Raw genomic sequence first — 27,981 nt, 5'->3', positions numbered from 1 at the left:
AAAAAAATTGCTAATTAAAAAACTTACTACTTACTAAACAATTAGAGTAACTTTTTAACCGTTACCCGTAGAAAAATTATTTTTTCATATTTAGAAAGACTGAATTTTTATACACATTTAGAAAGAAGAACAATTTAGTCTAGTAAAATAAAATTACACTACATGTAAATCAAAATGTAAATTCGTACAGGTTGAAACAAATTTTATATCAAAGTTTAGGTGGGTACAAAAGATATTTTCAAGAAAGTATCCAAATCATACAAGGGGATCATTGTTTAAATAATTAAAAAGGGGTCATTTTTGCAAAAAACTTACTTTTTAACTGCTGAGGACATTCAATTACTAATGAAGGTGTATAGGATTATTTTCTGCAAAGTTGAAGAGTAAATTTTTCACATAAGACTTACAAAATTAAATTTGACCCCCTATTTATTTAAATAATTATACATAAAACTTTAAAAACAAATTTGCAAAAAATTAGTTTTAGCGTTTTAAATAAGCACTATAAAATATCTTATTTTACAGGAGAAGTTGCGCTATGTTATCAGTATTAACCAAAAAAAAACTGGTCCAAAATTATTTTACATTTTTTGAGATATTGAATTTGTTTATTAAATGTTACTCTATTTTCAATTGCCAAAGAAGTATTCACCTGTATTAAATCTTATTATTTTTATTTTTTAATATATTTTCGATAAATGTATTGATAAATTCAAATTTCAATTAAACTTCCCCCTAAAATGGCATTTGAAAATTATTCTTTGTTTATAATTTGTTTTTTTAATAACGTCGCAGGGATTAAACATTTTGAAATACCGTTTCGATAATTGGATTCCTGGGAATTTTTTACTAATTAACAAATTTTTTGTCTTTTTTTCCTCTTTTTTTCTTGGAGTTATATTACTACGGGCCCTTTTAGGGTTAAGTTTCATTAAGAATGTCGAATCTCTAAGTTGTAGATTCTAGACCTAAAAATATTAAGATTGGTTTAAAATCACTTAAATAAAATGTGGCTACTTACTGAGTTACAGGGTGTTTTATTTAAAAATTTAAAAATTATTTTTACCAAGTACTCTCAAACTATTTGACGTATCCTTATCATACTTGGCAGAAAGTGTGGGTACTACACAGTCTACTAAATTGTGATAAACAAAAGTTTCTAGCTACTACCAGAGGCGTACGACAGGGGATAGTTAATGGTTGACCCTTCCCAAATTCTACGCCACTGAGGGAATTACTATTTTAGCGAAATTTTTCGATTCTCTTATACTTTCTTTGTAAATAATAAACTCTACTGGTAACGATTTCATTAGTTTTCGAGATATTGGACGATAAAAATGAAACGGCATAGTTATTTTAATTCATTCATTCATTCATTTTAAACTTCCAATATCTCTCAAACTGATGACTTTATCGATACCAATAAAGTTACTTACATACACAGTATCGGAAAATCGAAAAAATTCGCTAAAATAGTAATTCACTCAGTGCCGTAGAATTTGGGAAGGGTCAATCATCCACTATCCCCTGTCGTACGCCTCTGGCACTAGCTAGAAACGTTTATAAATCACAATTTAGTAGGGTGTATAATAACTACACTTTCTGCCAAGTATGAAAAGGATACGTCAAATAGTTTTAAAGTACTAGGTAAAAATAATTTTTAAATTTGTAAATACAACACCCTGTAACTCAGTAAGTAGCCACATTTTATTTAAGAGATTTTAGTTAAATCTTAATATTTTTAGGTCTAGAATCTACAACTCAGAGGTTCGATATTCTTAATAAAATTTAACCCTAAAAGGGCCCGTAATAATATAACTCCAAGAAAAAAAAGAAGAAGAAAAACGACAAAAAATTTTTGTTAATTAGTAAAAAATTCCCAGGAACCCAATTATCGAAACGGTATTTCGAAATACTTAATCCCCGCGACGACGTCATTAAAAAAACAAATTATAAACAAATTTGAATAATTTTCAAATGCCATTTTAGGGGGGAGTTTAATTGAAATTTGAATTTATCAATCCATTTATCGAAAATATACATAAAAATAAAAATAATGAGATCTTAAGCAGGTGAATATTTCTTTGGCAACAACCGCGTTTTTGCAATTGAAAATATAGTAATATTTAAAAAAGAAATTCAATATCTCAAAAAATATTAAATATTTTTTGACCAATTTTTTTTTGCTTAATACTGGTAATATAGCGCAACTTAGCCTGTAAAAAAAGATATTTTATAGTGCTTATTTAAAACGCTAAAAATATTTTTTTGCAATTTTTTTTAAGTTTATATACAATTACTTAAATAAATAGGGGGTCAAATTTAATTTAGTAAGTCTTATGTGAAATATTTTCTCTTCAACTTTGCAGAAAAAAATTCCATAGACCTTCATCGATAAGTGGATTACCTCAGCAGTTAAAAAGTATTTTTTTTTTGCAAAAATGACCCCTTTTTAATTATTTAAACAATGATCCCCTTGTATGATTTGGATACTTTCTTGAAAATATCTTTTGTACCCACCTAAACTTTGATATAAAATTTGTTTTAACCTGTACGAATTTACATTTTGACTTTTTTTTATTTTATTAGGCTAATTGTCCTAGGACAATTAGGAACGAAGTTAGCCCCCCTTTTTTTAATTCATATGTTTTTGCAAAATAATTTTGCAATATTTAGAATTATTTTTTGTCATTTTTTTTTAAATTTAGTTAATAGTGTAAATCTTCTTCTTTCATAAACTATCCAAAGTATTACTGTAAGCCCTAGGCCTACAAGGCCTGTTGCGCTTAATAAATAAATAAATTGTCCTAGGACAATTAGGAACGAAGTTAGCCCCCCTTTTTTTAATTCACATGTTTTTGCAAAATAATTTTGCAATATTTAGAATTATTTTTTGTCATTTTTTTTTAAATTAAGTTAATAGTGTAAATCTTCTTCTTTCATAAACTATCCAAAGTATTACTGTAACTTCATCATTTTCTGACTTATAGTGTTGCAAAAAAAAATTAATTTGGAATAAACAAATTAAATAACTTTTAAACTATTTGACCGATTGCTTTGAAATTTAGGGTATGATTTAAGCACAAGAAGTCTCAGCATTCCGTCTAATAAGAAGGTTCTGAGTTCATTTTTACATGTTATGAATATTTATAAAAACTCAAAATTTATGATTTATTTTGCAATTTTCTAAGCAACCAATAAGGATAGACATATTCAGCGAACGCCATATTGAAGTTTTTTATACGATTTATGAGTTTCTTACTCTCAAATTTGTTTAAAATGCTTAACTTTTTGGTAATAGGCGAAAAAAAGCGAAAATTTACCGTTTTTTGACCTTCATTTCTTTATAAGTATGTATATCATCAAAATCGGTTGCAGGAAACATAATATAGAATATAGGTTATTATTATAGATGTCCATACTACTCAAAAAATTTGTTATCGGCCTGGAGAGGGTTGTGTCACCAACAGGATATTGTTTTCCTTATTTCTCTGAACTATCTAACGTTTCTTAATCACGCACTTTAATGAAGTCAGATGTTAATATTCCTTAAGCGACCTCAACCAATTAGTTTTTCAATCAAATTTTCAATATCAGTCCTCTGCTAATACCAATATTAGTCCTCTTCAAATGCTCTGCCTCAGCGTCTCCCATCAAGTCTGCTTTCATCTTTCTCGTTGTACTCTTTCCAGGAATTTACACTTCAGATATTCGTCATATTAGGTGCTTCTTAATAAGTTAAGGTTTAACACACCTTACTCGGTTTGGCATCAATAGACTTCCCTAATAACCTAATAATAGACCTTTTTAAATAAAATACGCGAAACAGGCAACAAACTCAGTAATTATTGTAAACAGTTATGATACCGAAAAAAATAAATCCTAAAAGGTTATTCAAAAATTAATAGGTACTAAAATATATACTAATAATATACAGGGTGGGGCATTAGTATGACAAAGTCCAAATACTCGTTTGTCGTAAGAGATACGAAAAAAAGTTATTTAGTTAAAAGTTGGAGCTCTGTTAGGACCATAATTTAAAAATATTTTCAAATATACAGGGGCGTGCTTATTGACAGGGTGACACAAACTTATGTTTTTTAAATGGAACACCCTGTATAATTTTACATTTTTGAATTCTCCTCAATGTTTCCATTTTTAAAATATACGGTTTTGTAATATTATTCGAGGTAGTTTAAAAGATAATTACGTTTTTTTGTTAATTCTTAATTCTTAATTTACACCCTGTAAAATTGTAGTGATTTGATATAAAATTCTTGTTTTACGTTCAAACGATTTTTAATATAGTCTACTATTGTTAAACATTAACAGTATAGCGAAATGCTAAATTTTAGTATACAGGGTTGGTCGAAACTCGGAATGAGTATTTTCATAGTTTTCTTAAATGGAACACCCTGTATTCTAGTATTGCAATGAAATGATATTTTATGGTACTTTTTTATTTCTTAGCATTCCCTATACCTAAGTGTTTTAATTTGTAAGTTATTCGTGATTCTTTAAGCCAAACATTAATTGCAACAAAAATTACGTGAAATTTTATTAGGTGGCCGTGAAAATATTCAATTTTCGAAAAAAAATACATCATAATTTGGACTGATCCTAAATTTTTTAATATTGGATGAGATATCCAAATAAATTCGTAGTTAACATTGTTGGTGCGCAAAATATTAATAAAAACATAAAATATTCTACCTAGTCGGCTATGCCACTAAATTTCCTTTAAAATTTGATATTATACGATTTTTATAGTTCCCGTTGCTTTGTTACCATTACTAATATGAATTTTTCTAATGAGGAACTAATTAATAAGATTTTTGTGCTAGTGGAGTATAACAAAAATGTGCTACTAGCAATAAGAATTTTTCATCAGAAATTCTCTGATAGACGACAATTAAGAAAAGAAACGTTTAAAAATATACTAGAACGGTTTCAACGGACTGAACACTTAGATTATGATAACCCTGATCGAACAAAAACTATTGTAAGTGGAGAAAACAGGAAACGTTAAAAGTAATCCTTAATGTCACTGAGGATCTGCTTATTAGTACAACCGTTCTTACAATCTAAGTATCTAGTCTGTTGAAACCGTTTTAGTATACTTTCAAAAGATTCTCTTTTTGGTTGTGGTCCATCAGCGAATTGCTGATGATAAATTTTTATTGCAAGTAGCTCATTTTTGTTATACTTTCCTAGCACAAAGCCATTTTAATCAGTTCCTCATTAGAAAAATGAATATTAGTAATAATAACAAATCAACTGGAACTAAGTATAATGTCAAATGTTTAAGCAAATTTTCTGTCATAGCCAACTAGGGAAAATTTTGTATGTTTGATTAATATTTTAAGCACCAACAACCTTAACTACGAACGTATTTGGATATCTCATCCAACATTAATAAATTAAGGATCAGGCTAGATTATTATGTATTTTTTTTTGAAAAATTATTTTTGATTGGATATTTTCACGGCCACCTAATAAAATTTCACGTAATTTTTGTTGCAATTAATGTTTGGCTTAAAGAATCACGAATAACTTACAAATTAAAGCACTTAGGTATACGGAATGCTTAAGAAATAAAAAAGTATCATAAAATATAATTTCATTGCAATACTAAAATACAGAGTGTTCCTTTTCAGAAAACTAAGAAAATACTCATTCCGAGTTTCGACCCACCCTGTATACTAAAATTAAACATTTCGCTATAATGTTAATGATTAACAGTAGTAGACTATATTAAAAATCGTTTGAATATAAATATAAGTTTTGGTGTCAAATCACTACAATTCTACAGGGTGTAGATATTGCTACGAAATTAACAAAAAAAAACGTAATTAACTTTTAAAGTACCTCGTATAATATTACGAAACCATACATTTTAAGAAAGGAAACATTGAGGAGAATCCAAAAATGTAAAAATATACAGGATGTTCCATTTAAAAAAACATAGTTTGTGTCACCCTGTCAACACGGACGCCTCTGTATATTTGAAAATATTTTTAAATTATGTTACTATGTGTGCCCCAACTTTTACCTAAATATCTTTTTTTCGTATCTCTTACGACAAACGAGTAATTGGACTTTGTCACACTAATGCCCCACCCTGTATATTATCTAGGTATAGATTAGGTACTTCTAGAAGCAAAATTTATAGTTATCAGCAAAACAGAGATACAACTAATAATGATCAGACCCAGAGGCGGATTTGAAGAGTCTCTTGGATATACTAATGAAAATATTGGAAGCCTTTAAAATCTGGTGCTACCGAAGAATATCTAAATAGAAAATTGAAGTGATCAAAATTTGTCTTTCCCTATACAGGGTCGGCTTGCCTAATTGCATTTCTCCATAAGTTTCTACCTTGGGCCATATCAGCATCAATCCCCTTTACCTACATGTGCTGCCTAAGGGTCTCCTCCCAGGTCTTATTTAGCATTTCTCTCCTACTTCTTCCAGTAGCCAGCAGTTCAGCAATGCTTCGAATTGAGTGAATAACGTCTTGACGGTAAACATGACCAAACCATCTTACCTATGCTTCTACCTACTCATTCCTATTTTTAGCCTTTTTTGTTACTTCACTCATCTACCTAAGCATTGACATTTCTCTCGCATGCATTCGTTGTTTCTCTTTCTTTTTAACTGCCCAACACTCAAGTCCGTACACCATAGCTGGTTTTATGGCTTTTTTTATAGAATGTTTTCTTCGGATTCATTGGAATTTTTCTGTCACACAACACTCCACTTGCTTACTTCTATTTCATCCATCCAACCCTAATTCTCCTGCATCCATCTCCATCTATTTTCCCATGACTCTGTAATACTCACCTTGGGTACTTAAAACGCTCACTTTTCACAATCATTTCACTATCCAAAGATATCATTTTATTTGCAGTAATTCCATCTTTAAATGAACATTCCAAATACTCTGGCTTTGTCCTATCTCTCTCTTCTATGGCGCTACATCGCAAGTTGGGCCCTGTCCTCCCCGAGCATCCGCCTCCAAGTATCTCTGTTTCTGGCTGCTCTCCTCTAGTTGTCCACCCTCAATATCTCTTTAGCATCGGTTCTCACTTAGTCTATCCACCTCTTCCTTGGTCTTCCTACTGACCGACGTCTCACTAGACGTTCCGCTAGGCGTTCTTTGTCTTTGTCCTACAGTCCTACTAAGTTTTAAACCTTTTTCCTCAAGAGATTATCCCCACTATCCAGTTTTTGTTCTAAGTCGCCTTTAATATTTCTCACCACCACCACATCATCAGCATACATTAACCCGTAATGTTACCCTGTAGTATCGCTGTTATCTAATCCAAAACTACTGTTAATAAATAAGGACTAACCACCGAGCCTTGGTTGCAATCATACTTTCGCATGAAAATCAGTATCTCCCACACCTGTCCTGACACTAGTTGTTACTCCCTCATACATATATTATTATCTCTCACAATCTTTACATATTTACCGGGGACTCCTTTCTTATTGAGTGCCCACCACAGAATATCTCGAGGAATTCTATCATAATATGCTTTCTCAAAATCCATGAGTATCATATGAGCGCTTGTTTAATTATACTTGTATTTTTCAACCCTTAAAATTGCATCTGTTTTAGATTTTCCCTGCATAAAGCCAAATTGATTATCAGATATTTCGGTTTCTTCACTTATCTCTCTATCAATTACTGTCTCCCACATTTTCATGATGTGACTAAGTATTTTTATGGCCATGTAGCCTGTGCATTGTTGTATATCTCCTTTGTTTTTGTAAACAGGTACTAATATACTGCTTCTCCATTCATCTGGCATTTGTCTAACTTCCATAATTTCTATTAAATAAACCTGTTAGCCAACTTGCTCCTGTCTCTCCTAATGCATTCCAAACCTCCCCAGGAATATCATCTGGTCCAACTGATTTTCCTTCCGTTATGTTTTGAAGGGGGCTGGCGTAGCCGAATGGTAGTGTGCTAGGCTAGCGTGCCGGTGGTCCGGAGTTCAAATCCTACCGCCGGTAAGAACAACTAGACATTTTTAAAATGTTTATAGGCCCCAGGTCGACTCAGCCTGAATAAAATGAGTACCTTGGGTAAAACCAGGGGTAATAATAGGCGGTTGAAGCGTAGAACTGGCCCTGTTACCTTCCTTGTATACCGTAGGCCCTAGATATAGCAGACTACCCTGCTATACTCCCAAAGCCACGTGAGCGGTATAAAACGGGAGACTATTATTATGTTTTGAAGTGTTGAACCATTTCCTTATTTGATATTTTGAAATAGAAAACTGAAATAACTAAAACACTTAAGGTTCGAAAGCTGGAATATTTCAAACAACCGACGGGAAGAATAATCTTCTTCAACGGCCCATAGTCCCTGATAAATTCGAGAGAAGAAGAGATCCAGACTAAACAAAACATTTTATAAACAAACAAACAAAGCAAACAAATTATTACAGTTATTATAATCTCCACTGTCAGAAATTGGACAAGGTATTAGAAGAAGAAGAAAATTAGGTGCATGTATCGCAGCAAAAATTATGATAATTAATTGCAATTGTAATTATTTGCAAAATTACCATTTCCTGACTTTTTCATGACCTCACAATCTCTCTGCAATTTAAAATTAACAAATCCCAAAATACTATTCGGTTACGTAATAATGCTGATAAATGAATGTATGATTGGATACAAAAATATATCACGCTACTAAACATAAGTGATTAAAAATTATTGTTTAATAATAAAGTAAAGTCCCGTGTTTACATGTTTCTATGGGTAAATGGTAAAGTACTAACATCTTGGTACTCTCTCAATATTTTTGGGATATAAAATGAATACTATGATATGGGATCAACAGTTCGAAATCTGCATTGGACAAGAAAGTACTCCGTTGGAAAATAGAAAAGGTATGTATTCTTGTTATTTATAATTTTCTTATTAAAATTAGAAAATATTCTGTCAGCTAATTTTTTGTTTACTCTTCTTCGTGTTTTATTCTTCTATTTACACTTTTAATACTTATTTTTTCTTTTATTTCTTGTTCTTTATCTTCCTCTTTTTTTTCTTATGTTTATTAAAATTCTGTTAATCTGATAATTTCCATGTCATATTTCTAGAAGCACTTCCAGAAATACTTTGTCCTCACAATATGATTCCTTCCAGTATTATTTGTCTTAGCAAGTTTTAACTGATTCTTATGACTCTGCTACTGTTTTCTTTTTACTCTTTCTCGATTTCTAAAGTCTTGTACTCCACATAGGCCTTTCAGGTATCAGCCTATTCTACCCTCTTTCTTTCTTATGTTCCTCTGTTTTATCGGATATTGGGTATCATCAACGCTATTATAATTTGCACAGCTGCTCCGTTGATGCTTCCAATCCACTCACTTAAGTTTTTCATCCAGGACATTCATCTACGGATTGACTTCATTCGGTTATCGATTTTTCTTGTTTATATTTTGTAACATACTATATTTTTGCCTCCATGGTTAATAAACATTTTCTTCATTTTTATGAATATGGACTGGCAATTTCGATGTATGTATCTGAGCACTTCAAAGTTTTGGTATTTAACTTGCAAATCATTATTATAAATGTTATTACTCTGAAGAAATGAATGCCTTGAGTGGATCGTGGCGTATTCTATGGAAAACCTTTTTAAAGTCTACGGAACAAGCATCTATTTCTTTATTAACCAAGATATTGTTGTGTGGCTACAGTTAGAGTATCTTAGCTACTTTTCTGAATATCATTTGTGTATGCGTATTGCCAGTATCAAGTGTCAGCTTTTGGTAAATACAGTTGAATGATATCTTAAGCAAACAGCTCAATAACCAGATTATTTGCCATTTGAAAAATTCTTTTGGGTAAGATTTTAGAGATATTTTGATGAATGCATACGGCAAGAATTATTGAGGTGTAACACTCCAATTTTTTATTGCCTTTTTTGTTTCTTCCTTCATATACCTATCTACATAGCCCAGTTTTACTTTTTTGTGTGGACTGTTGCTTCTGGTGTCTGCATACAATTGATGTATGCTCATTTTGCTATTTCTGTTTTAAGTACATCCACAATATTTAAGTACAGTAAAATTATTTTTATTTCAGATTAACGATGAAGTTCAAACATGGATCAACTTTTATTCTAATATTCGCATTAATAATCTTAACAGGCGCCCAAGATGATAATGAACAAAGATTTAAAAGATCGCCCAAACCAGATTGGGAAGTGAATCCAGGAGCTAACCGTGATGATGATGGTAATACCAATGCTGGCGTCCAAGTGAAAAATTATGGAAATGACCACGATTTTGAAGCAGGATGGAGCAAAGTAGTTAGTGGACCCGATAGAGCTAAACCAACATGGCATGTAGGTGGTACCTGGAGATTTAAGAGATCGCCGAGACCAGATTGGGAAGTGAATCCAGGAGCTAACGGTGATGGAAATGGTAACACTAATGCTGGAGTAGAAATAAGAAATAAGGACAAAGATCATGACTTCCAGGCTGGATGGAACAAAGTTGTCCATGGACCCAACAGAGCTAAACCAACGTGGCATGTAGGTGGTACCTGGAGATTCAAGAGATCGCCAAAACCAGATTGGGAAGTGAATCCAGGAGCTAACGGTGATGGAAATGGTAACACTAATGCTGGAGTAGAAATAAGAAATAAGGACAAAGATCATGACTTCCAGGCTGGATGGAACAAAGTTGTCCATGGACCCAACAGAGCTAAACCAACGTGGCATGTAGGTGGTACCTGGAGATTCAAGAGATCACCTAAACCAGATTGGGAAGTGAATCCAGGAGCTAACCGTGACGATGATGGTAATACCAATGCAGGCGTCCAAGTGAAAAATCATGGAAATGACCACGATTTTGAAGCAGGATGGAGCAAAGTAGTTAGTGGACCCGATAGAGCTAAACCAACATGGCATGTAGGTGGTACATGGAGATTCAAGAGATCGCCAAAACCAGATTGGGAAGTGAATCCAGGAGCTAACGGTGATGGAAATGGTAACACTAATGCTGGAGTAGAAATAAGAAATAAGGACAAAGATCATGACTTCCAGGCTGGATGGAACAAAGTTGTCCATGGACCCAACAGAGCTAAACCAACATGGCATGTAGGTGGTACCTGGAGATTCAAGAGATCACCTAAACCAGATTGGGAAGTGAATCCAGGAGCTAACCGTGATGATGATGGTAACACTAATGCTGGCGTTCAAGTGAAAAATCATGGAAATGACCACGATTTTGAAGCAGGATGGAGCAAAGTAGTTAGCGGACCCGATAGAGCTAAACCAACATGGCATGTAGGTGGTACTTGGAGATTCTAGAATCCTATAGCAATAGGAATATTAGGAAATACAAATATTCTCGTATTTTGTACTATTTATTTAATTTATTGTTAATAAAAAATTAAATAGAGTTCCTAGTTTTAGTTTTTCCTTAATTTGTCAAGTAATTAAATAATTGGTAGCAATAATAACAAAGTAGATAATATTGTTAATTTGCATAGATAAAATTATATTATCCAATTCAATTAACTAATATGGACAGTTTTATACTCCAAACAACTCATGTGATAATTTTTTGCTAAAAGAATATGCAATTTTTGTAACATTTCAAGTATTTTTGATGATAAACCAGTATTATTTTCAAAGACAGTTTTAAAAATACATTTAGAAGATAATATATTTTCTTGGTTAACTTAACTACGACAATAGATTTTATCTTTTTCCTATAAATATTTATCTTGTTTTGTTTTGTTTTGTCCATCACAGCCATCAATACAAAAGTGGTCATTATACTAGGAATCGATAATACGCAACAAGTCAAGAAGAACCAGTAGGCATGGTAGGTCCCCGGTAGCAGGGATGTACTAAGGTGATGCATGTTCATTTTTATTGGGTGAAGTGATCTATTTTCTCAATAATTTATGAATATGCATAATACTGGTAATGATTGTTAATGCGTCATAATTCCAATAAGGTTTTCTGTTGTTTTATATAAGTATTTAAAAATATGGTTTAGATATTATTTCTTATACATTTCTTTTTTTAAATTTTCCTTCAACTACTTAAGTTTATGACCAAGAAAAGATACAATAATAAACTGCAAATATAAAATATTACCAGAGAACGGCAGTTCTCGCCAGTGGCGTACAACTACACCCGCTACACGCGACACTATATATACACGAAATTTTCGATTTTCTATATCTGACTGAATTGAAAATTGGGCCAACTCCCATCTTAAAGTCAGGAAAAGACTCACCCATTCGTATGTCAACTATCCATTTTGGTCCAAGGGTGTGGATTTTACGGCCCTTCCTATTTAGGGTCTGTTTTTCGTTCTCGTCCCCAAAACTCCCAAAAATTTTCTAAAATTTAACTCCGACCTTTGCGGCTTCTAATAGAAGTGATCATTACCTTTCCAACGCATGTCTAGTTTTGAAAATCGGTTATACCGTTCAAAAGTTACCGAGCTCAGAAATATGAGTCAATTTTTATTTAAAAAAGGGAAAATGTTTGTGGATATGTATGTAGGTATGTATGTATGTGTGTGGAACAGTTAAACCGATCTGAATTTTTTTCTGTGTTTGAAGAGGGCGTGAGATTCAGAACCGGTGCAGTTTGTGAGTTTTGTCTAGGGATGGCGGTTTTTGACAAAACACCGGTTTTCGGTTATACTGGTTTTTTTGCTTACGGTTTAACCTGGCGGTTATAACCGGCCAAAAAACCGGTTTTTCCAAAAACCGGTTTTCGGTTTTTTTAATCCAATCGGTTACAATGTTACATTTACAATGCACTTTAGTTTGCGATACTCCACTCGACTCGATATCAACATGATCAAAATTAGTATTATCGAAAGAACATCAATATCAATGTAAATAAAACACAATTTTTAATAAAACCATTTTATTCTATTAATTATTATATTTATTTATTATTTTGTTATTATTATTATATATTTATTGATTATTATTAAATATAATATAGCGTAAGGTTAATATATACATATTGCAATAATATACAATTTAACCCAACCAATTCAAATTATAAAAAATTTCAAAAACTCTTTCAAATGGGATTTACAAAAAATAATATCAAGATAAATATTTTACTTAAATGCAATAAATTGGATAATGCAATTTATCTTTTATTTTTACTACCATCAAAAAAATGTATTATGTATTTCTTTTAACACGTTTGTATATTTGTAGAATAGGTACACTTTAACTCATTTAATACTTCCTGTGTGGGTGTATCGTTTTGATACACCCATACATTAAATATTATGATTACAAATACCTACCTTTTCAACAAAATATTATAATAACACTTATAATAACACTTAATTGTTTCTGGCTGATGTGAGTTTGCACTTTCAGTTTGCTTCTGTATTTATAAAATAAAATTTTAATTATGGTTTTGTTTGGAATAATTACTTGAGAATAATAATTATGATTGCGATCCAAAATAATACCTAACCTAATCCTAATTACCGTAAAAACCTAATAATCGGTTTTTACTTTAAAAAGAAAAAACCGGTTATAGCCGGGACAAAAAATAACTGGTAAAGCCGGTTATTCCGGAATAAAAAAACCGGTTTTAGGTTAAAACCGGTAGGTTTTTCCCATCCCTAGTTTTGACTACCCATAAGCCAGCTATAGGACATGGTAGGTACAAAACGGCATATTTTTTGGCGGTATATATCTTCGGTTCAATAAGAGACAAGAGAACAGTAAATAAAATCAATAGCGTTGAGTTAAGCTTTCAAATGGTGTCTAAGCTGTCAGTATCAGACATACACACGGCTCAGTATAGCCAAAAACTGAAAAACTAAACTTTGAAAATTTTGTTTTTTCGACAATTACTCAAAATTTCAACCTACGAATTACGCCAATAATTGAGCGTTTGTAGAAGGACTCTAGACGAATCTAACGGTGTATACCTCATATCCGGGAAAATTCGAATTTTTAAGTTATGGGCTTCATAAGTATGATCAAATCTATTTCTTATGGGAAAAACGGTTTTTCAAGCTCAATAATTCCTGTAATAGCTTCAGTTATCATACTTGACATTAGATGCATAAGATACTACTTATCAATACGTTTCAAACTCATGTTTAGTGAACAAAATCGGTTAAGCCGTTTAGAAGTTATTAAGCTACAAAAGTATAATCCACTTACCGATTATTCCCTAAATGGTTTATGTAGTTGTAGTGGTTACGACGCTAATTTGATCTGGCAACGGGCAATCCGAGTTCATTTACCGGCCATCCCAATATTTTTTCAATCTATTTCAAATAGAAAAAAATCTAGTGTACATTCGATGGACACTAGATCATTTGGGAGATAATGCGACAAAGGCGACCATTTATAAAGCTTAAGGTGTAATCGAGAAACATTGCATTCAACTTTATACATTTAATTTATAAATAACTTTGAAAAACTCCTGATACAAGAATAAAAAACCGCTAAACGCCGTAAAAATGAGTGGCGCATACAATATTCCAGCTACAAAAGATCTGATATGAATATTACGTGGCGCGAAAATGTATTTTCATTTTGATGCAAAACAAAATTCTAGTTTTATTTTAAAAGATTTTTTCATAATATTTGTTAAATTTAAAGTAAACGCGCCACAAAAGGGTTTCAAAATTCAAACTGTATCAAAGTTACACTTTTGTGGCGCGTTTTACTTCAAATTGGGCAAATATTATGAAAAAATCTTTTAAAATAAAACTAGAATTTTGTTTTGCATCAAAATGAAAATACATTTTCGCGCCACGTAATATTCATATCAGATCTTTTGTAGCTGGAATCTTGTATGCGTCACTCATTTTTGCGGCGTTTAGCGGTTTTTTATTCTTGTACATAATATATGGTTGAATCCATTTCAAATCACTCAATTTTGCAGCAAAAAAAAATTTGGATATCCGATTTGTCTGAAAATTGGTATATAGCTTCTGCGGGACGTAAAAATAAGATACTTAAAGTCAAAAAATCTCCTTCTTCTTTTTTTCTCAAAATGTTATTTTATGCGATTTTACAGTGATTTGGTGTTTATTTAAACAAATTTGCATTTTCTATCGCAAAGTATCAATGGAGAACATAATATTTTAATAAAAGGGACTCAAAAATGTCATTATATGGCATTATAACAAGTTACTTTGATTCAAAACAAGTTTTTAATCAGATTTTATAGTGTAGAAAACGTTAAAATACCGTTTTTACATTTTTCTCTATTCCCAAAATACATCATAATCGATTTGACTAAAAACTTGCCCACAGATAGCCAAAACATAGGACTTTAAGTGGTGAGAAGGATTTGAATTATATTACAATATAAAAAAAGTTACATGCTATATAATAGTCAAAAATATAGGCGTCTACTGTAAGTACAATTAACTCGAAAATATCGACCTCACGACAAAAACTGTTAAAAAGAAATTGTAATAATTGTAAATACGATTTATTTGGAACAATTTCAGTTCCTAACATTTTTGTCGAAAAGTTAAAAGTATATATTGTTATAAGTATATATTCAGCAAATCAGGTACTCCTTTAAAATCAAGATGGCAGCTAACGTAACGGAGGAATTCATTCGTGATTTTAAATTTATACTACTATTGATTCCACTAAAGATTAAAAAAATAAAATTTTGGGCAGCTCGGCATGCAAGGCCATATGCTATCCCGATTTGACTAATATACTTTTGAGTCTGATATTACTGCATGTAACTTTTTTTGTATTGTAATATAATTCAAATTCTTCTAATCACTTAAAGTCCTATATTTTGGAGATCTGTGTAATTTTCAGCCAAATCGATGATGATGTATTTTGGCAATGGAGGAAAATGTAAAAAACGGTATTTTAAAGTTTTCTACACTATAAAATTTGACCAAAAACTTGTTTTGAATCAAAATAACTTGTTATAATGCTATAATGAGATATAATGACATTTTTGAGTCCCTTCTATTAAAATATTATGTTTTTCATTGATACTTTACAATAGAAAATGCAAATTTGTTTAAATAAACACCAAATCACTGTAAAATCGCATAAAATAGCATTTTGAGAAAAAAAGAAGAAGAAGATGTTTTGACCTTAAATATCTTATTTTTACGTCCCGCAGAAGCTATATACCAATTTTCAGACAAATCAGAAATCCAAAAATTTTTGCCTGAGTGATTTGACATGGAATGTACCATACACAATACTAACTAAATATAAACAAAATAGGTTTAATCAATGCCAGGCATTATACTAAAATTTTCACAACTCATAACTTTGAAATATTTCAAAAATGCTGTTACGTTAGTTACATATTTAAATAAAAATAGACAGTTTCGATTTGATTCAATTCGAGTCTCTTGCCATCCCATGACACGTGTTTCTAGGCTTACCTGCTATCAAAGAGAACCAACACCGACACGTTAGTAAATATATTTAAATATTCTACCAACGTGTGCATTTAACGACCTCTAACAAGGTAAGATGAAATGAGTTTCGATAACGATTAAAGTAAACTGTGAACCTGAGGCATATTCATGCCGTCGGGCGATGCTGGGAATTTATTTCACAAAATAGTTACATATTTTTTGTCTTTCAACCTTTGAATGTGTTTGGAAGGTGGAAATGCATACTGTCATCTTGGGAACTTAATAAGAATGTGTTTTACTGCCACTTTACTACCACAAACAAGGCATATTTGTACGTCTCATTTTAGCGGCAGGGGTACTCTAGTATATTCTAATCTTTGGCGTGATATGAGGACTTGATGCTGTTGGTTTGAAGGCTAGAAGTTCCACGAAAGGACAGAATATTTTATATTTATCAGTACATCTATATAGGCAATCTTTATTTTGTGGTTCTAGTATTTCATTTGATTTGCCACACTTCGTTCAGTTTAAATCTAATTGCAGCGTTAGATATTCCACTGCTGTCTCCATACTGATTATTGCGGCTTTAGCTAGACCATCTGATTTTTCATTTTCATATATTTTAACGTGAGACGGTACCGCGATGGAACTTAACTGCCAAGTAGTTTTAATAGGACATAAACTTTATTTGATCTACCATATTAGATCAGATAATTAAATCTGAGAAATTTTTGTCAGACCACTAAGTCAATCGGATACTATGAGAGTCTTTGTTAATTACGGCAAATAGTTCTATTGTAAAAGTGTATGTCTCCTTCGAAATTCTAAAATATATGACACGGAGACCACACTTCAAGCCGCCGATGTCATCAATTGGTTTAATGATCCTACATTCTAATACTGATTTGATTTCTTTTTAATTTTGAAGAAATAGTGGTTTTATTCTCAGAAATAGCCTACTCTCTGTAGTGGAAAATTTGCAAGGACTGCGAGAGAAATATTATATTTCAAATCAAGCATCTAGGTCTGGATCCCGCGTATGAAAAAAAAGTTGATTAATAGCAAGCTGCAAATTTGTTAATAGCTTAAGGGTGTCTAGTCGGACAAACTTTGATATATAGGAACACTGGAACAGGGAAAGTTTTAATTGTGGAACAGGTTAAAAATTTGGAACGGTCAGACCACGAAAACGTCACATGTATTTTGTCCGACAGAATTTCCAATTGATTTGTTACCCTTTCATTAAACGCTCCTGCAAAAATCAGGCTGCTATTTATCACCAAATGGGAACTATAATGAGTGGAACACGTAGAATATGTCAAATGACAGGAATTATGACAGGTGATAAATAGCAGTCTGATTTTTGCATGACAGTTTAATGAAAGGGTAACAAATCAATTGGAAGTTCCGTCGGCTAAAATACATGTGACGTTTTCGTGGTCTGACCGTTCCAAATTTTTAACCTGTACCACAATTAAAACTTCCCCTGTTCCAGTGTTCTCATATATCAAAGTTTGTCCGACTAGACACCCTTAAGCTATTAACAAATTTTCAGCTTGCTATTAATCAACTTTTTTTTCATACGCGGGATCCAGACCTAATCGTTTTGCTTTTAAAAATGATACATTTAGAGGATAGTCCAAGGATTAAAATCTATATCATGCCGAGAGGCGCTTTTACCATGGGGGTGGTTGCCACCCCATCTCGGGGGTGGAAATTTTTTTTTATATTTTGACCGCAAAAGTTGGTAAAAACATTCATGCTAAGCAAAAAACGTTCTATACATTTTTTTGATAAAATTTATATAATAGTTTTCGATTTATTCGCTATCGAATGTGTTAGTTTTATATCGAAATAATGAATGTTTTTAATAAGTTTTTTGCCAATAACTCCAAAAGTTTTCGTTTTATCAAAACAACTTTACTTAACAAAAATGAACCTTTTAATAAAATAAACAAACCCGTTTCTTTAAATTTTCTAACGACCAATAGTAATCGACCTACACTTTATAATACGTTGGCTCTTTTTCGTCTAATGCTAAATATTGTAGTTTCAAAGTCAAAAGATGGGAAAACTATGTATTTAAAAGTATATATCTCTAGAAATAAAAAAGTCTCTAGCTCAAAAATTAAGAGACTTATAATGAAAAGAATGTCAAACCCTATTTTTTTCAGTGAAAAAGTGATCAGAAGCAACCTCCTAATCACCACCATAATTTAAATTTGGTGATTGACATTATTTGGTCTTCTTTATTTATGTATTATTAATAGGTTCTAGAAGCTTGACCGGCATAGAATAATTAGTTAAAAAAAAACGGAGTTAAATGCGAATAGTGAATTTTTGTAGTTTGGAAAAAATGGCCTTTTCTTCAGAACAGAAAGATTAGAATCAGAGATACGAAAAAATTTTTAAATATGAAATTGTAGCCTATTAAATTCCCAAGAACCTGGTTTACAAAAACTTTTTCTACAGCAAAAATTGACTGAGCTATTGACAATTAAAACTTGTAATAATATGCAAAAACCACCTTTACCAACCTTTTCAAAGTTACCTTTATTTGCGACTGAGGATTTTAAAAAGATTTAATATTAATTGGCTTATAGATCTTGTAAAAACCTACAAAATTCTTTTTTATTAATATGTCTAAGATAAAAAATGGAAAAGTCACGGTTAAAAATCAATATATGTTTTTGAAAAAAAAGGAGATATCCAATTGGAAGCATTATAATGTTATTTAGCGATGTTTTTAGTCATTGGCCTTATTCATTCTTCTTTATTTATGTATTATTAATAGATGCTAGAAGTTTGACTGGCTTAAAATGATTAGTTTTAAAAAAACTGGAGTTAAAAGCGAATAACGAATTTTTGTAGTTTGGTAAAAAATGCCGTTTTCTTCAGAATAGAAAGAGTAGCATGAGAGATTGGAAAAACATTTTTAAATATGAAATTGTAGGTTATTTATTTATCAAGAACTTGGTTTGAACAATTTTTTTCTGACGGCAAAAATTGAGTGAATCGTAAATTAGTATTACCGAAAAACAATGATTTTTTCCATATAAAACTAACACTTTCGATAGCGAATAAATCGAAAACTATTAATTTTCTCAAAAAAATGGATAGAACATTTTTTGCTTAAAATGAATATTTTTATTAACTTTTGCGGTTAAAATATAATAAAAAATTTCCACCATCGAGATGGGGTGGCAATCACCCCCATGGTAAAAGCGCCTTTCGGCATCATATAGATTTTGATCCTTGGACTATCCACTACTTATTCTCAAATTTTCAAGCAGATCGATCCATTCTGTAAAAATTGCGAGGTGAAAAGCTTCGGTTCCTGGACTAATTATCTGGTGCAAAGTTGTTTCAAGGAGAAAATTATTAACATTATAAAAAATGAACCTTTAGAAGTCATTAATAGTGATCACCTTTAAAAGTCATCTTCTGCAATGCCTGCATTGCTGCAATGCATTTCTAATGGTTCAAAAATATGCCTTGAAATTGGAATTGACAATGAGATGAGAGCAACATCTTTCTCATTGACATTCAGAAAGATGTTTCTTTAGTTTGATATTGGTCAAGACCTTTCTATGGAATACAATGTCGGAAGAAAGACTGGTGGCGCTTGCCATGATGCCATGTCCAGCGAAAAAAAAAAACTATAGTTGGAGAAATTTCTGCCTTTAACAAAAAGGTGTTGGAGAGATTCATCTGCGATAAAAACAGAAGGATTGACTTTGATTTTAAGAAGAAAACTTTTAGTAAGTATCCATATTATTTGTATTCTCCAATCAGCACCCCTCAACAAAAATTATCACCAGCGCCTCACTGTTGATAGGAACCAAAAAATATTATATTTAAAAATTATTTTAAATACATTAGAACCACCACTTTTACAGCCCTACCCTGTCAGGTAGCTGAACCCATAACTACCTTTTTGCCTTTGCGGTCAATTCTAAAGTAGAGTAGATAAACTCATCATTTGCGGTAGGTAAACGTGATCTTCCATCAGGATGTATTCAAAATTTATCTTCGTTTTGGTTCTGTTAACCGTGGTAGGTCTTTGTCGTTCTTGTTTACAGCAAGGATGTGTGGCTTACGACTGCGAGAATGACCAGTGCTCAGAAATAAATAATTGTGGTGCGGGTTTTAAAAAAGTTAAATGTGGGTGCTGTGACATATGCTGCTTGATTAGCTGTAAGTGTAAATAACTAATTTTTTTACATAAGAATAAAAGTAAATTTAAAGTCAATTAAGTTTGATACATTTTTGTATACATACTACTTATATTGGTAATGTAAAAAGAATAGGTTATACATATATATGTATTCCATCACGTACAGTTTTTTCTTAAACAAATTAAAACAAATAACTTCTGTCTGCTATCAACGTCTTGGATTAAGCTTAATTATTAATATTAAAAAAAGACTAATTGTTTCATTGTTTTCAGTCTGGTGGGATGTAGAATAACATTATGCTGTTTTATATGCCATTAGATTGAAAACTTAGTCTTTTGCTAGCAGTTGCCGCTAGGGCATCCCTGCCATTTCGTTCGTTGCAATCCGTGACTGCACGGTTAGTCCAGGGCTTAGACAAGGAAAAAAGAGGTCCAGGGTAATAAGGTTTTTCCCATGACACTCGAGCAGCCAGGGTACTGAAGCGTTTTTTCGACAGGTAATACCTATAAGAGCAAATTGTAACTATTTCCTGCGTAGGATCTGGCGGTTATTTTTATTTATACACAATTATTTGTTAAAAAATGGCATTTTCCCTTTTTTTTCAAATCAATGGAAAACAGTGAAACTTATGGTTTTTTTAGTACACATATCTTTGAGATTATGGAAAAAGCTTTAAAATGACGTATTACAAAGTTTGATATACTCATTTATTGTTAATATAATTGCGAAAAAAGGTCTGAATTGCAAAAAAAATTAATTCCGCAATATCTATTGTAAAAATTAGTGTACAGCTTTGAAAATGTTGTCATATAAGGGTTCTTTAGTGCTTAATATGTGATAAAAATTTCAAAGCGATTCATGCAATTGTTTAAATTTTATTCAAATTGTTTATCCCAGAGAGCATTTTTTTTTGCAATAAGATTTGTCAGAAAAAAATGACGTTAGAACCATTCCACAGGTGTCAAATGAAAGAGCATGATCTATATTTTCAACTTCTTTTAAAAAAAGCGAATAAAAGATGCATTTATTAGTAATAAATAATTATGCAAAAGTATCGTAAATATTTCCTTATAAACTTTTTATTTTGTTATATAAGAAATTATATATATTTATTACAATTTTTTATTAATTATGATATAAATAACATTACTTGGTAGTTGTGCACATAAAACAGGGTAAAAAAGTTAATTTTTTTGGAAAAAGTTGTCCAAAAAGTTTATAAGGAAAGATTTACGATACTTTTGCATAATTATTTATTACTAATAAACGCATTTTTTATTCGCTTTTTTTAAATCAAGTTAAAAATATAGCTTATGCTCTTCCATTTGACATCTGTGGAATGGTTCTAACGTCATTTTTTTCTGACTTATTGCAAAAAAAATGCTCTCTGAGATAAACAATTCGAATAAAATTTAAACAATTGAACGAATCGCTTTGAAATTTTTATCACATATTAAGTACCAAAGAACCCTCATTTGACAAAAATTTCAAACCTTTACACTCATTTTTACAATAGCTATTACGAAAATAATTTTTTTTGCAATTCCGACCTTTCTTCGCAATTATATTAACAATAAATGAGCATATCAAACTTTGTAATATGTCATTTAAAGATTTTTCCATAATCTCAAAGATATTTGTACTAAAAATCATAAGTTTCACTGTTTTCCATTGATTTAAAAAAAAAGGGAAAAATGCCATTTTTTGACAGTTAACTGTTTATAAATAAAAATGGCCGCCAGATCCTACGCAGGAAATAGTTACAATTTGTTCCTGTAGGTATTACTTGTCGAAAAAATGCTTCAGTACCCTGGCTGCTGAAGTGTCACGAACAGGGTATATTTTTGTCTTATTACCCTGGCCTAGGTTTGTTTTGGTTGGATCAGAGAGAGTACCATATGTGCCTCCTGATGAGAGACTATTCTCGTTTTTTGGTTGCAAAATCTTTAATCAAATTTTTAAAGTCTAAGGCTTGAAAAACTCAGCATTTGAAACAAAACTAGCCAAACTAGACAATTTAGAATCTTCGTCAGAAGTCGAGTTCCTCAAGTAGTTTTTAATTCTTTTCAACACGCTGAATGATTTTTCTCCAGATGCATTAGATGTCATCATGCATAGTAGAATGCGCAAAGCCGTGTCCATATTCGGAAATAATGTTGTTAACTGTTTTTCATGAATGAGTTTCAGATACTCCAAAAGTGTATTCCTCGGAGGCTTGGTAATCTTGTTGTCATGAGATTCTCTTTCTTCATCAAATATACCTTCAACAAAGTCTTTGAACTGTAAACAATCTTCTCTAAAGTCACCAACTATGTCGATTCGATACTTTTTAGTCAAAATAGAAACTTTTACCCTGATTTCTTCATTGGAAATCGACGATAAGTTGTTTAAAAATTCAAATTTTTCATTAAGACTGAAATAAACTTCGGACCTTTCATTCAATTCTGAATAAAGCGTGTCAATTACAACATTGAATGTATTAATCTTGAAGTCTTCTTTGCCAGTAAAGTGGGGTTCAGTGGATTCGTCATTCATCTTCTTTGTCTTAGCCAAGGAGAGCTTTTCTTTTCGGGCGTCTTTTTATTTCAAGGGGCGTATACTAGTTCGCTCCGGCGGCCAGATTTTAATACCCTATAGAAAAGGGGCATAGGTAAATTCGCTCCGCCATATATTTCTTAGAAAATATAGTTTAAAAATGCCTTCACTGGGTACATAATGAATAATAATTAATAGCCAGGGTCAGCGAATATAAACAATGATTCCTTCACCAAGCAGGTACTTTGATACATTTTATTAACACAATGTTTAATAAATATTTCTGAAACTTTGTATTTACCTAAATATAAAAATACTTCTTACTTAAAATTATATTAAAATTATTATAACCATATATGTATCACTAAAGTAGTATTATGTTAGAGCTCATATTCCCTTGTTAAATATTTGATTGGGTTTTTTCCTATAAGAAATTGCAAAGGATATACTCCTTTGAAAAGATTGGTAATTAGTAGTCACCTGAAATTTTATGATAAGATACAGGGGTGGTGCAAATCTCAACATTACTACTTTAGTTACCTACGGTTTGAATGTCTTTAGTTCATGATAGAGAAATCTGAAATAAGTGAAATGTTAAGCGAAAAGGGCAAGTATATGTTATTTATTGACAATTGCAAGTATAACTTCCATAAAATGCTTGCTAATAACGTTGGCAGTGTGTAGAACGAAGTTGCAAAGCATTTGGTAAAACTTTATATATTTGTTGATAAAACTTTATATATAGTTGAATATAGTGATAACCACACCCATGAAAGTTTATCAAAAACAGCGTTAAACCGGCAAACATTCAGTAATGTTGTTAAGCGGTAGGAAATGGACGATTTGTGTGAAAGACCATTGAAGTTGATACACAGCGAAATTAAACAAGCTGTATTTTTGCTAAGCATATTCTTTTTTCAACAAAATACTTATTTTGTCAGTTATTTGAGAAAAAACACCCGAAAACGTGTTTTTTGTCGAAAAATAAACATTTTTACTCACAAGTAACTCGAAAATTATTAACTCGGTTAAAAAAACTCTCTAGAATAAAAATTCCTTAGAATTAGTCAATTTTTCCAGTTCTGGACTTATTTCAAATGTATGTTTTCTCACCCATAAGAAGGGGTGACTTTCACCCCTCAAGTAAAAGCAACCAACGGCACGAGTCCAACTTTGAAGTGGAGGGTAAGTAGAACCTGAATTTAGATTTTCAAGCAAATCAGTATTAACCAGTAAAATTACACTTCAAAACGGTCATTTATTGAGCTAAATCTAAATAATCTAATTGCACTGTCTCATATTATGTATTTATATAAATATGTAACAACCAATATTTTATAAATATTGTTTCTATATAAAATACGTAAGTCACAGTACCAATTTTTCCGATGTTAATTTTCCTAGAACTTAAAAGATAAATAGTTAATCCGCTTAACCATGGGAGCGAACTAGGTTATGGTTTTCGGAGCGAACTAGTTGTCATTACGAGGGTTTTTTGACCTTGGGAGCGAACAAGTGTGCTCCGATTTCAAGAATATGGGTTTCATTTTTAGACAACTCTTTTCCTCTTTTTTCATAGGAATCAAAGTTGTCTCTTCGACTCAATGCGTACTCCTTTAGAGATTTGTATTTTGCAAGTCACATTAAAGTCTGTAGCAGTTTTTGCAATGTTTTGCTACTCTTGTTAAAACATTGTAAAATATCGTACCACGTGTTTAGTAGAATAGCCGGTTTCACCCCTATTCAGCGGTCCCCATAAGCGCGGTCCCCGACTGAGCGGTCTCAATACAGCGGTCCCAGTTTAAGCGGTACCCCGATTCAGCGGTGCCCGATTCAGCGGTCCCCATAAACGCGATCCCCAATAGAGCGGTCTCAATAAGAAAATAATAATATGACAATGATAAAAATAATTAGTTTTATTGTAGGATATTATTTTAACCTATTCTTGTTTGAAAATATACAGGTAATATCTAAGTATCTGGTATATACCCCAGTTAATAGGGAAAAAAATCATCGATTTCACGTAAAAATGTTCTACAGGGTTTTCAAAGTTTTAAACGGTAAATGAGGGATAACTGATGATAATTCCGTGAAGACGTACAGCTGATTTTGCTTTTTTCTTTTAAACAATTGTAAAGAATGAAAAAAGCAGTTTTTTGACTATAAAACGTTTATTGTACATTTTAGAGAAACATGTTTCAAATAAATGTAGATCTTAAAAAGTTCTTTAATTTGGTGGTAAGCATATTGTAATATATAAACAATTGACCGAGATAATTGCAATTGCAAAGCTATATATAGGGTGATTTTGGGACAATTTATTGTTTATTTTATAAAATTCATTTTCATTGTTAAAACTACTGTCCCCAAGAGGGTCCTTTTTTTACTCATTTTCCTGAACGATGCCCCTCAAACGGCATGCTGCAGAACCAAACGCCGCTGAAACGGGTCGGTGGAATCGAGAACCGCCGAAACGGGGACTGCTGAAATGGGTACCGCTGAACCGGGGACTGCTGAAAAGGGTCGGTGGAATCGAGAACCGCTGAAACGGGGACTGTTAAAATGGGGTCTTACCGAATAGCCATTCTCTTATTTGAAAAATTGTTAACTGATTTCAATTCAATTAGTAAACATTTTTTTACAAAAAAGTTTTTTTTACAAAACGCTGCGGCCCCCTTTTGCTTGCGGCCCTAGGCCGCGGCCTAGTCGGCCTAGTAGTGGTAAATCCGGCACTGAAAATTAGTTAGAATGTTACAGGGTGTTCGATAACATAGTGACAGACCAACCTTTCGTTTTTTTAAATGGAACACCCCATATTTTATTTTATATTCGAAATCTTCTTAACTTCCTTATCACAAAAATATAAAGGTTTTTTATGTTATATAGGGTATTTACAAAGTTATAACCAATGCTCTATGAAAATCGTAATAAGTTCAGCTCCCTGTGTAAATAAAAATAAGCACAACAGCAATGGTTTATTGATGCCATATTCTTTTGTTGATTGTCAAAATTTATAAAAATGGTTGATATTCCTAATTTTCTTTATATCGAATACAGGGTGAGTCAAAACGCAAGTACATTATTGTCACAGTAATTTTAAATAGAACGCCCTAATTAATAACTTGCTCTGAAAAATGAAAATATCTCGAAAACTGACAAATTTAGGCATAGGGAATATTATACAAAAGTTAAAGTACGGTAATGATATTTTTCGATAGTAATATAAAATACAGGGTGTTCCATTTAAAATTTCTGAGAAAAGAATGTACTTGCGTTTTGACTCACCCTGTATTCGATATAAGGAAAATTAGCAATATCAACAATTCTTAAAAATTTTCACAATCAACAAAAAAATATGGCACCAATAAACCATCGCTGTTGTGCTTTTTTTATTTATACAGGGAGCTGAACTTGTTACGATTTTCATAAAAAAATGGTTATAACTTTGTAAAAGCCCTATATAACATAACAAACCTTTGTATTTTTGTGATAGGGAAGTTAAGAGGATTTCGAATATAAAATAAAATATAGGGTGTTCCATTTTAAACATAAGTTTGGTCTGCCTCTATGTTATCGGACACCATGTAACAATCTAACTAATTTCGTAATGTGAAGCTGAAAGTTGGCCACAATTTTTATTAATAACTTTTATTGTTATCTATTACTATAGCGGATCTACTGAGCTTTATCACACTTATCAATAACCCTGTAGATTGAATTAAAATTATTTTAGGACGAAAAATTTTTTTGTCAGTACTTTCTAAACCACAGAAATGTCTGGCAATTAAAGTTCATATTTCTAATAATGTTTAAAAGGTAATGACAAAAAAATTTTTTGTCTTACAATAATTTTAAATTCGATATGTTTACCTGTACAAGTTTGCTGCGCAGTAATGAACGCAACCTGTATCAGTAGCCAGATGGCCGGTACGGTGTTCGAGAAAGCATAGGGAACAATATATGAAAGAATCAGCCGTCTTAAAAAAATGATTTTTTTTCCGACGTTGCTTCTTGGTCATGATTTTTTTGGTGGCCCTATATATTGCTAAAATTTCTACGATGCCTGCGTAAATATGGTCAATTATTATTTGCTGTAGTAGTATGTTTATATTGGTGACAATATAATCTATTACAATTTATTTGGACCGTCTCCTCTCTTTAATTGTACATTATTTGCACTGGGGCTTATGGTCAGAAGAAGTATTGTTAGTACTTAGATTAGGTAACGAACATAAATATATTTAGCATAAGATCTCCATGATCATGGAGATATTTCATTTAAGTTGAACGGTTGAAGTCAGAAGTTTATTTCCCAAATGGTAGTTGCTAAATAAAAATCGAATCATCTATTTCTCTCCTTTCTTTCTTGTAATATTTATTATTGACTTCCACTAAAATGTACCATCTTTTGCAGATGAAGGTGGTATTTGCGGAGACTACATAGAGACGACATGTGAGGATGGACTAAGATGTGTGAATGGTATTTGCCAAAAATAGTGACTTTACTCCAAAAACAAATGACATAATCATAAATTATTCACAGATGTTATGTTTATATAACTTTTGTATTTTATATTATCCAAATATCTCTCAGATATGTCAAATTTGTGTAAATAAAGACACACATAGGAAATCGTGTTTCCCTTTTGATATAAGAACATAATAAAATCTTCCGTAGGTATTTAAATGAGCTGATTTGGTGCAACTTGGTATTATCTGAACGGAGTAAAATGCAAAATTTTGACGTGTTTGATGGGTGTGTGAAATCTGTTTTAAATGTATTAATTTTTTTCGAATCCTGAGAAAACTAATAAGTATTTTTGAAAAATTTAAACGCAGAAAGAAAGACTACTTTATTACCGAGGGCCTAAATTC

General features: G+C 31.7%; 2 protein-coding genes across 3 annotated transcripts; both read left to right on the top strand.

Annotated features, from left to right (window-relative positions):
• The first annotated feature begins 8,699 nt into the window (after positions 1-8,699).
• LOC114324366 (acaloleptin A-like) lies at positions 8,700-11,431 on the top strand. Of its 2 annotated transcripts, XM_050643838.1 has the most exons (3): positions 8,700-8,909; positions 10,110-10,382; positions 10,572-11,431. In XM_050643838.1, the coding sequence occupies exons 2-3, from the start codon at positions 10,117-10,119 to the stop codon at positions 11,338-11,340; spliced, it is 1,035 nt and encodes a 344-aa protein (XP_050499795.1). In that variant the 5' UTR covers positions 8,700-8,909; positions 10,110-10,116; the 3' UTR covers positions 11,341-11,431. The 2 variants fall into 2 exon arrangements, with proteins under 2 accessions (XP_050499795.1, XP_050499792.1); XM_050643835.1 differs by having other exon boundaries at positions 10,110-11,431.
• Positions 11,432-20,367: 8,936 nt separating this feature from the next.
• LOC114324335 (venom protein 302-like) lies at positions 20,368-27,739 on the top strand. Its single transcript, XM_028272139.2, has 2 exons — positions 20,368-20,590; positions 27,521-27,739. Exons 1-2 carry the CDS (start codon positions 20,407-20,409, stop codon positions 27,601-27,603), a joined length of 267 nt encoding a protein of 88 aa, XP_028127940.1. The 5' UTR covers positions 20,368-20,406; the 3' UTR covers positions 27,604-27,739.
• Positions 27,740-27,981: the final 242 nt, after the last annotated feature.

This window comes from Diabrotica virgifera, chromosome 1, assembly GCF_917563875.1.
Source record: "Diabrotica virgifera virgifera chromosome 1, PGI_DIABVI_V3a".
Lineage (NCBI taxonomy): Eukaryota > Metazoa > Arthropoda > Insecta > Coleoptera > Chrysomelidae > Diabrotica > Diabrotica virgifera.
The sequence above is the reverse complement of the archived record's forward strand: the minus strand, read 5'-3'. Positions and strand labels throughout refer to the sequence as shown.